The sequence below is a fragment of the Oncorhynchus keta genome, chromosome 9 (assembly GCF_023373465.1).
Source record: "Oncorhynchus keta strain PuntledgeMale-10-30-2019 chromosome 9, Oket_V2, whole genome shotgun sequence".
In the NCBI taxonomy this organism is placed as follows: Eukaryota; Metazoa; Chordata; class Actinopteri; order Salmoniformes; family Salmonidae; genus Oncorhynchus; species Oncorhynchus keta.
In genome coordinates, this window is record NC_068429.1 from 15,013,869 (window position 1) to 15,026,429 (window position 12,561).

At 45.1% G+C, this 12,561-nt stretch overlaps 1 protein-coding gene across 1 annotated transcript; it reads left to right on the forward strand.

The window, feature by feature from the left end:
* Positions 1-3,897: 3,897 nt before the first annotated feature.
* ccn1l1 (cellular communication network factor 1, like 1) lies at positions 3,898-9,028 on the forward strand. Its single transcript, XM_035775523.2, has 5 exons — positions 3,898-4,258; positions 5,039-5,252; positions 5,430-5,786; positions 5,875-6,077; positions 6,433-9,028. The coding sequence occupies exons 1-5, from the start codon at positions 4,175-4,177 to the stop codon at positions 6,736-6,738; spliced, it is 1,164 nt and encodes a 387-aa protein (XP_035631416.1). The 5' UTR covers positions 3,898-4,174; the 3' UTR covers positions 6,739-9,028.
* The last annotated feature ends 3,533 nt before the right edge of the window (positions 9,029-12,561 follow it).

Consider the following 12,561-nt stretch of genomic DNA (forward strand, 5'->3'; position numbering starts at 1 on the left):
TGTGTGTGCATAAAGTTCCAGTGTGTGTGCATAAAGTTCCAGTGTGTGTGAATAAAGTTCCAGTGTGTGTGAATAAAGTTCCAGTGTGTGTGAATAAAGTTCCAGCGTGTGTGAATAAAGTTCCAGCGTGTGTGAATAAAGTTCCAGCGTGTGTGAATAAAGTTCCAGTGTGTGTGAACTCTTGGGTTGCTTTATTCCCCTCTGACAGAGGGCGGAGTCAGTGAGTCACAACCCATTAAAATAGGTAGAGCCAGGTTGCTGTTTTTCAGGCCCCAATACCTTATCTACACAAAAATACTCCAGTACATTATCTACACATGAAGAGTGCTACTCAAACCAAGGTCAGCATCAGGGAGACTGAAAGGCCCTATTTTCCACATCCCAAACATAACAGCCTGTTTCCTGACTGGTTCCTAACCGCTCCATCTCACAAACCGTGTTGAAATCATTTGATTGAGGGCGTTTTTTGTTTCTTTTGGGGAGGGGGGTTATTGTGCCTGTCACGAATACATCCTTTGACTGGTAGCACCACCGACCAGACTTGTCAGTCAGTGGTTTCTATGGTAATTTCACACCCATTTGTTTTGTTGTTGTACTTGTATTGTGATGTAAAACAGAGGAGAAGGAATGAGCTTTTTGTGGGGGTGGAACATTTACATAGAAAACAAGCGGTTGTGACACAACGCTGAGAGGTGGTTCAATTGTGGCCCAGAAAATAAAGTCAGTAGATTCTTAGTGTGCTGCACCCAAGCCTTTATCCACAAGTACGTTGACAAAACACACATGTGAACACACCGGTATGCAAGCACTAAAAGAGGTCTATACACACACACACACACACACACACACACACACACACACACACACACACACACACACACACACACACACACACACACACACACAGGTATGCGTCCACCTGGTCTTCGATCCTCACACTGTGCAGGTGGTTCATCTCTCAGCTTTGAGGCTTATGAAACTCCTGGTGATGTATGGATTCAACCCTCCTGACCTGGACTGGCTGTCACCCTGGATATGTCTGTCTGGACGGCTGACAATGTATGAGTGTGTTGAAATCAATGATGTAAATAAACCCTGGATTGTCCAATGAGAGGCTTTGAAGCCACTGGTTGGCCATATTGGTACTCCTCAGAAGGAGCAGTACTCCATAGGAATGAATGGAATTCTACAGTATTTCAAATAAATGACAAAATTAGGACAAAATTACATGTATTTAGGTATTTATTTGTAAAAGTGGGGAGAGTATCATTAGTACTCTAAAAAAAATACTTTAAGGAATAGGTTTTTATATACTCTATAATTTAAAGTATGTATTAAGGCGTTTGTAATATAATATACTTTTAAAAAATGAATGTAGACATTAATACATGCATTTCTATAGCATTCAAAATCCAAAGTACTAAAATGGCTGCGTGGCAGCTTCAAAACAGCGCCCCCTGGGACTCATCTAAGGTTAATACATATCATTGGTTGAACTGGCAACACATGGTCTGTCTTTCAAACACACCCAACAAAACCCCCCCGCCCCTTCCTGCTTGGATTGATTATGGGTGATGGATTGTTCAGCATGTGCATCTGACCCACACGTCTAACACTCACCTCCGCCTTCTCAAGACTCAGGGTTTTTAGACTTGCCAAGTCACTTGCATTTCTCTATCCAGCTGGATGTTAAGGGATGCGTGTGATAGCGTCTGCACGTGACGATTATCCTTCGTGTGTAGATCTATCCACATCATTGATTCATATTCACCCCTACCTTACAAGTACTGTACTACCATGGTATTATTCACTCAACTAGCTTCCACTGTGACCTCATTTTGTCATGTACACCACAGCACATTCATCATATTTTTTTCCAACATATCTTCTCCCTCTCACTCCCGCTTAGCGCGAGGACTCCGCTCTCATATTTTGAGGCTTGATCCCAGGCCGAGCGTGTCACTGGCCCAAGCTGGAGATATGTACCGTGTGTGTGTGATGTCCCGGTGGTTTGTTGGAGAGAGGGCCCAGTCTGACAGACTGTCTGCATCCACGGTGAGAGGCATTAGTCAGAGGAACCGACCGTGCCTTTCAGCAGCTCTCCTGACTGAGATGTGCTAAATTACATTTCCTGTGTTTCATAACAGCGACTACCCAAGCTCTGACTGACGCTAGGACTTCCTGCTCAAGTCAAACATAAACACTTTTTTTTGCCGTTTTTAGGTAACGTCGCCGCAGGGTTGACAATGGAGATGTTCTTTTGGCCCTGTGTAAACAAGCAGACTTTAAGGCCAGGGAATCTTTGTTTCCTGGAACGTGTTTGTGTGCATAGCTGTGTGTCAGTGTACATACAGAACATACTTGGCTTCCTTTCCTAATTTCCAAAGTCATTGTAACCATTGATAGTTGGTAGAGCTGGTAGAGCAACGCCAGGGTTGTGGGTTCCATGTGGCTCAGTTGGTAGAGCAACGCCAGGGTTGTGGGTTCCATGTGGCTCAGTTGGTAGAGCAACGCCAGGGTTGTGGGTTCCATGTGGCTCAGTTGGTAGAGCAACGCCAGGGTTGTGGGTTCCATGTGGCTCAGTTGGTAGAGCAACGCCAGGGTTGTGGGTTCCATTCCCACTGGGGACTGGTTTGACATTGTTTTTAATGAAAATGTATTCACTCACTACTGTGAGCTAAAAGACTAAAATGTAAATAGAAGAACCTTTTTGGTTCCGGATAGAACCATTTTGGGTTCCATGCTCCTTTCCACAGAGGGTTCTACCTGCAACCAAAAAGGGTTATCCTATGGGGACTGAACCCCTTTGGAGGGTACTGCTATCAAATGAGATATATTTCCAGTGTATTGCTCTCCTACAACCCACTCACCATCACTGTGCCACAATAGAACACTTTCATTGACATTTTAACCTCTGTCTTCTAGAAACAAACGAGGAGCCTCCATTGGTAGGAAAATGCATTACAAGGTTCTTTAGATACCATCATCTCAATATGGCCTTTTTCCTGTTGCTTTACTACAACCTTGCTATTTTCCCACCATCTGACTTCATTTGTCCAAGTCCTCAGTTTGTCTGTCCTCCTCTACCCCTCCCTCCCTCTGTCTGTCTGGCTGCCCTCCTATACCCCTCCCTCTGTCTGTCTGGCTGCCCTCCTATACCCCTCCCTCTGTCTGTCTGGCTGCCCTCCTATACCCCTCCCTCTGTCTGTCTGGCTGCCCTCCTATACCCCTCCCTCTGTCTGTCTGACTGCCCTCCTATACCCCCCTCTGTCTGGCTGCCCTCTGTCTGTCTGACTGTCCTCCTATACCCCTCCCTCTGTCTGTCTGGCTGCCCTCCTATACCCCTCCCTCTGTCTGTCTGACTGTCCTCCTATACCCCTCCCTCTGTCTGTCTGGCTGCCCTCCTATACCCCTCCCTCTGTCTGTCTGACTGGCCTCCTATACCCCTCCCTCTGTCTGTCTGGCTGCCCTCCTATACCCCTCCCTCTGTCTGTCTGACTGTCCTCCTATACCCCTCCCTCTGTCTGTCTGGCTGCCCTCCTATACCCCTCCCTCTGTCTGTCTGGCTGCCCTCCTATACCCCTCCCTCTGTCTGTCTGGCTGGCCTCCTATACCCCTCCCTCTATCTGTCTGTCCTCATCTCCCTCCGTCCGTCTGTCCGTCTGTCCTGTCCTGACGGTCTGTCCTCGCCTCCCTCCCTGTCCCCCTCTGTCTCTCTGTCTGCCCTCGTCTTCCTGCCTGCTCCCTTCTCTGTCTGTCCGTCTGTCCTCATCTCCCTGCCCCCCTTTGCCCTCTCTAGCATCTGAGAGAGGGCTTGTGATGATGTCACACAGGGACATCTGGCCTCTATAAAAGGGGGAGCCACTGTGAAAATCTCTTAATGAAGTTGCGAAGAGCCTGAGTTGAGCTGAGCTGTGCTGACTACTTCCACCTCCATAGAAACGGATCAAGTTGGACTTGAATTTTCTCCTTAGAAAACACCAAAACATACAGGCTCACCCACACCTCCTTCAGATAGATGAGAAGATACAGGGAGATCTCATTTGAAAGCAGTGAACAGCTCCTATTCTTCACATTGGTTTGATCACTGCGTCTTTCGACATTGCTAGCCCTGAGAGTGACGAGTCTAGCTGACATATTGGGAAAACTTTGTATTCATTTTTTTCCCGAACCCATGAAAATCACGTTTTCTTTGTGGACAATGATGCGACAAGCAACCATCTCCTCGGTGGTGTTTCTATCTTGCACTGTCATGCTGGTAAGTACTTTTTAAAGTGTTTCATATGTGTGCTTTTACCTCTCCATTCAAATGAGTGTCTTTACATCATCGGGTTCTACATACTTCACCCTAAGCTCTTAAAAATTATACAATGCAATCTTTAATATTCAAATTGAGAAATTGCAAGTATATATTATGATCAAATTCATTTCAAATTATGCATATTATATTGTCCATCTATTGACTGAAATAATGAGACCGGGATCTTTGAACAAATGAATAAACTCATCTCCATAGATACATCTGAATTGAGGGCTTGTTTGATACTTTTGAGCTTGATGATCTAGTCTGTGTCGCTCCAGGCTGATGTGTAACAACCATGCTTAGAAAGGTAGAAGCAGAAATGTGTCCTAACCAGATTAGAACAGGGTGCCGGTTTGAATGAAAGCATTGTTCTAAATCAAATTCCTTTGTACAATCACAGTTTAATTATTTGGATATTTGGGTACACAATCAGAGAATTTGGAGAGGAATTTCTGCTGAGTGTTAGCTGATATTTGACCTGCACACTGTAAATGAACATATCTGAAATACCAGTAAGAGTTTTTGCTTGTGGATAATCAAGAGGACTTTAGATCTTTGGGTAACCTTATTCTAGGTATACACTTGATTCCACCATTTTTTCTCCTCTGGATATTTACTCAAGCATTGTACAATCCCTCTTCTGTGGGGGCTTCCAACACCAAAGGATGCCCTTCCCCTGTGCCCTGCAGTGAACATGTACACACTAACTCTCAATCCTCTCGCTGTGCTTCCCAGGTGCAGGGTGGATGCCCGCGGCAGTGCTCGTGCCCCACCTCGCCGCCCTCATGCCCACCAGGTGTCAGCTGGGTGACAGACTCCTGCGGCTGCTGTAAGGTGTGCGCCAGGCAGTACAACCAGGACTGCAGCCCTAGCCAGCCCTGTGACCACATCAAGGGCCTGCACTGCCACCTAGGGTCTGGAGGAGACCCGGAGACAGGACTGTGTCGAGGTAAGGGCATGGACATCGAAATGGCCGAGGGTGGGGCATACTTATGCTATGATTGACATTTCCTATCCACCTTCTGATTGGCACTGATAATATTATTGACAATGCTAACTCTAATGAATATAATGATATACACAAAAGCGACAATGATTGTACAAAAATGCATTGCTCCTGTCCCAGCTGAGGCCATGGGTCGTCCCTGTGAGCTGAACGGCCGGGTCTACCAACACGGGGAGGACTTCCAGCCCAGCTGCCAGCACCAGTGCAGCTGTATGGACGGCGTGGTGGGCTGCATGCCCCTGTGCCCACACCAGGTACCACTACCAGGTTGGCACTGCTCCCGGCCCCGGCTGGCCAGGCTGCCAGGACGCTGCTGCGAGGAGTGGCTTTGTGACGATGACAACCATATCAAGGAGGACTCCAGAGAGGTTGACCACGCTCCACCTCCTTCCCCACCCCAGCACCCTGATCTTGCCAGCAATGAGCTGCTCATGGCTCCCACCCCCTGGGACTCAAGTGCTGGAGCGTCATATCAAGGTACATAATGATACTTTTGATGTGTTTTGTATCAGTCAGAGGAGAATGGTGTTCCTCATGGCTCATGTTTGGCCCTCTCTTCTTACAGAGTGGATCTCCTCCCCGCAGTCCCATGCCTTACTTCCCTCAACCTGCTTCCTGCAAACCACTGATTGGTCGCCTTGCTCAGCCACGTGTGGGATGGGTGTGTCCAGCCGAGTAACCAGTAGCAACGCTGAGTGTCGGTTGGCCAGAGAGACACGACTGTGCCAGATCCGGCAGTGTGATCTTGCACTCACCCCTTCTCCCAAGGTAAGACATGGACAACGTGTGGGCACACTTTTTCAATGAGAAGAAACACAATGGTCCAGGATCATCAAATGGGAATTACACTACTATAAATTGACCACTAGACAGGTTATGGAATTGTACCATGTGTAATTCACAGCTATCCTCCTGTCAAGCAGTGGAGGCAGCTGAGGGGAGGACAGCTCATAATAAAGGCTGGAACGGAGTTAATGAAATAGAAACCATGTGTTTGATACCATTCCACTAATTCTACTCCAGCCATTACCACAAGCCCATCCTCCCCGATTAATGTGGGCCACCAACCTCCTGTGCTGTCAGGGTGTATGTATTTTGACCTGTGACCCCATTTCTCTTACAGAAAGGAAAGAAGTGCCAACGCACAATACGTCCTCGCAAACCTGTCCGGATCAAGTTCACCGGCTGCTCTACAGCTCGCCAGTATCGTCCTCGTTCCTGTGGCTTGTGTGCCGACGGCAGCTGCTGCACTCCTTCTCTGACGCGCACGGTGAACCTTCACTTCCGCTGTCCCGGAAGCAGGCAGGACTTTACCCGTAGAGTCATGTGGATCCAGCGTTGCCGCTGCAGTCAGAGCTGCCAAAGTCAAGGGCTTGCCTCCCCGGGCTCTCTCAGTCTGCCTAACGACATTCATACCTTCTCCCACTGAGCCCCATGTCTAAACACTAGCATTTCTTGCCACAAGAACATGCCCTTGACTTGACTCTGGCCCTCGACTCTAGGGTTCACCCTTGTCCTAATCTCACTGTCTCCTTCCCTCGTTCCAAAAATGTTTCCTGTTCCCTAACCCCAGGGTTTATTTCTGCCGTAGCCTCTTTACCCCAGTCTGTGTTCCTTTACCCCAGGACTCCCCCTGACCCTGTCTCCAGTCTGTGTTCCTTTACCCCAGGACTCCCCCTTCCCTGTCTCCAGTCTGTGTTCCTTTACCCCAGGACTCCCCCTGACCATGTCTCCAGTCTGTGTTCCTTTACCCCAGGACTCCCCCTGACCCTGTCTCCAGTCTGTGTTCCTTTACCCCAGGACTCCCCCTGACCCTGTCTCCAGTCTGTGTTCCTTTACCCCAGGACTCCCCCTGACCCTGTCTCCAGTCTGTGTTCCTTTACCCCAGGACTCCCCCTGACCCTGCCTCCAGTCTGCCCTCACCCCATACAGAAGGCTCCATCAGCTGGAGGAAGGACACTGATGCGATGTAGTGAACTGTTTTACTCTTACAGCTGCCTAATTGTGTACCCAACACTTTCTCTCGCTCATTCTCTCACGGGTGGTAACTCCCCCCATAATCCAACAAATCAGCACCTCCATATAACGTCAGTGATGGACTGAGTGACTGAATTTAAAAGACAGTTGGGGGTGCTTCTGTGTTACTGTAGTTTGGAATGGTGAATTGTACTCTGTGGGACTGTACTTATAACTACCCAAAGAGAAAGGTTAGACTGAATATCAGACAGGCAATCTCACAGAGACATTTGCGTAGCATCCCTTCTGACAAACGCCTTTATAGCCTTTACGCCTTTTCACTTGTCTGTTTTGCTTGTGTTCAGTAAGTGACAGATCTGTGGGCGATTGTGTCATTCTACAAATGACCTCTGTCAGTGGACCTCCTATCAAATTTGATGGGCAAGAATATAAATGCACAGGTGTTCATGGTTTACACTCTGAAATATGAATCATCATTGTTATAGACACAGAGGTTTTAAATGGACCTTTGTAAGTTATTCATGTTTAATTATTGAAGCGATGACTTGTAAATATGTATTTACTATACTTTGTACAGTTAGGCAATGTTGATTTGTTTGTCATTAGGTATATATGTCTGTTTCGTATCGTCTCTATCTGTACAGACTTCACTTAACGATGGAGTGACATGTTTTGGATATTACCTCCTTTTTCGAGGTGCACAGAATATAAACAATAGTGGACCGAGAATGTAATATGTTAATTTATATCACTTTATTTTGATTAATATATTCAATAAATGTCTTATAATGAAAGTGCCTCTTGTAAAAAAAAAAAACGCCATGAAAATATATGTATTTCTACAAAAACAAATGTGCGTGATATTTCCCATAATTTGTGTCCCACTTTTCTGTTTACCAGTAAACACACACCTAGTCTGTGATATGGTTTGATTACTCTACAGTATTACATGTATTATTTTGTATAGATATCATTACTAGATATTTGTGTACAAATATGATATAGTCTCCATTGTCAATCCCAAATCAGTGAATCAGATTTTTATAATGAGACCCAGAAGAGAGCCAGGTGGAACACCCTGAAGCTGACTGGGGGACGGACAGGGGAAGGTTTCAATAAGAGACTAGTGGGACGGAGAGACCCACCTGAGAGTGTTATTTGCTGTGGAACTGTGGACTCGGGTTAAGGCCTCGGTTCAAGTTCCTGTAGGTTAGTACACAGCGCCCAGGCCCAGTTTCACATGGCAAACATTGCAGCCGTCTCACAAATACCACACACTGTATCCTTGTTTCTCAGACCCGACACTCTCCCCCGCGCTCTGTGACTAACTATCCACACTGACCTCCCCACACCATGCCGATGCATACTTGATGTCAGCCGTGATGCCAAGGATGATTACTTCTACTGCTGCCACTACTACTGCATGCCACTAATACCACCATGACGACCACTGCTGCAATTACTAGCATGGTACTACCACCCATACTGCAAGAGCAACAGCAACAACAAAATATTGTAGCAGTGGTCGTAGAAATCTTGGTGTTATTCACTACAGTTATGAATAAATTAAATATTTACCAGGAAACCTTAAAGTCTAACCTTAAAGTGTTGTGAGAAGAGGCACTTGTGTTTTTACAGAAACTAGATTCGGTTTTTTTACATACTAGTGTGGCATTCCCTTTGGTATTCCCTTTTTTGTCCAAGACTCATGTTGTCAATATTGAGGTAGAAAGTCTTACATTTGCAACTGTTATCAAATTTAGCTAAATACTTTCACCTTGGATTTTCATAGACCTTTCATGTCAATGTTCAATGTGATGCATTAATGCCCTTGGGACCTGTAAAAACACTATACATATGAATAAAATGCACTATTATCCCCATTATGATCAACTTTATTTTTTTTAAATGGTAAGAATGTTATAAGCTGTTAGTTGGCCAAGGGCATGCAATTCAGGAAAAGAACGTACAAGGGGGAGGAGAAGGGTGGGATTGTACAGCTGGAATCCTTTGTGGGTGTGTGAGTTGGTATAATGTGTAGAATTGTGTGTAACTAATGGATTTTCCAGTGTCTTGCGCTGCGTTGTGTACATTGGCTGTGAGAGCGTACATTGGCTGTGAGAGCAGACAGGAAGGCCCAGGTGTAGCGTGGTCTCGCACGCAGAGAGCTGTGAGTGTTAGCACGGCCCTGACGGAGGAACAGGAAACACTGTATGTCGGAAGCCTGGGGTCTCGCAGGTGGGATGTGGCGGGATTGACAGGGGAAGGAAGGGGTGGGACAGGTCACAGAGTAATCAAACACAAATGTTCATATGATACAAGCACCATGCACACCACTTTGTTAAATCAAGAAAAGCCTGGTCATTTATGCCAGGTTTTCTAGATTATGGCAGATTTTTTTCAGAATTTTCACGTACGAAATCATAGAATACAGCCACAATAGAACAGTCTGTATTCTATAGGAAGTCATTTTGCACATCCCCAATCCTGGATCTTTGGAGGCAATGGAAATACTCCCCTCTACTGGCAATAGAAAACAACAGCGATGTGTGTTGTGGATCGAGTTAAAAAAAAAATGAAAACCGAGAACTAAAGTTGTTTTCAATAGTTGTTTTTAATTCATAAAAAAATCATATTAATTGGAATATAATCTTGGAACGGAATATAACTAAAAACATTAAATAACATTGCAATATAACATTTATTAACAATAATTTACCTAATTAACACAGTGTAACATTTATGTGGCAACTCTCTTATGCTCTGCTATCAAACTAATTCTAATTTGTACATAGGTCACAAATAAAGCTAAAGCTATTATTAAACAAATACACATATATTATATTTTTTAGATTCATCAAAGTAGCCATACTTTGCCTTTAAGACAGCTTTGCACACTCTTGGCATTCTCTCAACCAGCTTCACCTGGAATGTTTTTCCAACAGTCTTGAAGGAGTTCCCACATATGTTGAACACTTGTTGCTGCTTTTCCTTCACTCAGCGGTCCAACTCAGCCCAAACAATCTCAATTGGGTTGGTCAGGTGATTGTGGAGGCCAGGTCATCTGATGCAGCTCTTCATCACTCTCCTTCTTGGTCAAATAGCCCTTACACAGCCTGAAGGTGTGTTGGATCACTGTCCTGTTTAAAAACAAATGCTTGTCCCACTAAGCGCAAACCAGATGGGATGGCGTATCTCTGCAGAATGCTGTGGTAGCCATGCTGGTTAAGTGTGCCTTGAATTCTAAATAGATCACTGACAGTGTCACCAGCAAAGCACCCCCACACCATCACACATCCTCCTCCAAGCTTCACGGTGGGAACCACACATGTGGAGATCATCCGTTCACCTCCTCTGCGTCTCACAAAGAAACGGCGGTTGGAACCAAAAATCTCAAATATTGGACTTATCAGACCAAAGGACAGATTTCCACCGGTCTAATGTCCATTGCTCATGTTTCTTGGCCCAAGCAAGTCTCTTCTTATTATTGGTGTCCTTTAGTAGTGGTTTCTTTGCAGCAATTTGACCCCATTCACGCAGCCTCCTCTGAACAGTTGATGTTGAGATGTCTGTTACTTGAACTCTGTGTTGTATTTATTTGGGCTGCAATTTCTGAGGCTGGTAACTCTAATTAATTTATCCTCTGTAGCAGAGGTAACTCTGGGTCTTCCTTTCCTATGGCGGTCCTAATTAACGCCAGTTTCATTATAGTGCTTGATGGTTTTTGTGACTGCACTTGAAGAAACTTTCAAAGTTCTTGAAATGTTCTACATTTACTGACCTTCATACCTTAAAGTAATGATGGAATGTCATTTCTCTTTGCTTATTTGAGCTATTCTTGGCATAATATGGACTTGGTCTTTTACCAAATAGAGCTATCTTCTTCTACCTTTTCACAACACAATTGATTGGCTCAAATGCATTAAGAAGGAAATAAATTCCACAAATAAACTTTTAATAAGGCACACCTGTTTATTGAAAGGCATTCCAGGTGACTACCTCATGAAGCTGGTTGAGGGAATGCCAAGAGTGTGCAAAGCTGTCATCAAGGCAAAGGGTGACTACTTTGAAGAATCTCAAATATAAAAAAATATAAAATATATTTTTATTTCTTTAACACTTTTTTGGTTATTTGATAGTTTTGATGTCTTCACTATTATTCTACAATGTAGAAAATACTAAAAATGAAGAAAAACCCTTGAATGAGTAGGTGATTCCAAACTTTTGACTGGTACTGTACATGTCGGTTGTTTTGCTCTAGGATGCCCACATGCCTCACAAGACTCGTCTGAAGGTCCCCCGGTACCAGTTGAAAACATTTATGGAAGTATATATATATATACTGTTTTGTGCCAAAAATAAAGGGTTAATTACATGTAAATAAAAATAAGAATGTTACCTGGGATTTCTGATTTCTCTTTAGATTTTTGGGAGGAACTATCTGTTGTTCTATGTAGTGAACCCCCCAGCTTAGACAGGGTTTAGACCCTCGTGGGTTAAAGCATGTCTGTCTTATGTTTCCCCCTCCAGCTGCCTTCAGTGCTCCAGGCCCTGATGTGATGCAGTGAAGAGACCCGGAGCCAGCTTCACACCCAGACTTCGTCTCAGCACAACCCCATGGAGAATGCCCCGCAATCGGGGGGAGAAGCCCACTACACGTCCCTCTACCAAGTGGCGCCCGAAGCACGCCTTGAGCTGTCTGCACATAACCCTTCCTCACCCCTACCCGTCACTCTGCTTACTGTGCAGTGTGTCTGTGAAAACGGCAAAATAGTGAATACTTACCCATTTTTTAAAACCCCTGTAGCCCCATCCCAATTCACTCCCTACCACTTCTTCTTAGCCATGACCCTTCAATGTTTACAAATCTGAAAGGTGTGAATAGTTCAAATCAGTAGCTTCCACCATATTGCCTCCACCTTACAGATCTGCAAACATTGAAGGGTTAGGACCAAGGAGAAGTTGTAGGGAGTGTATTGGGACAGGTTGTCCGACTTCACCCCATCACATTGCAGTCATAAGCAGCGTACTGTCCGTACCTGCCAAACTTACGCATAGGGTTTAAGGGTTAAAAGTTGATTTGGAATTGGTCCCTAGTGGAACCATATCAAAGTTGCCCATTACGTGCAGATCTAGGGCCATCTTACCCATCCACAAACCCGACTTCCCCATTAGAGGGGGGAATGTGAAGCTGACCTTCGATCTAATGGCTGTATGTGCATTGTATGCCATGATTGGGAATGTATTGTATTTTCTGTATATCTGAAAGTAAATG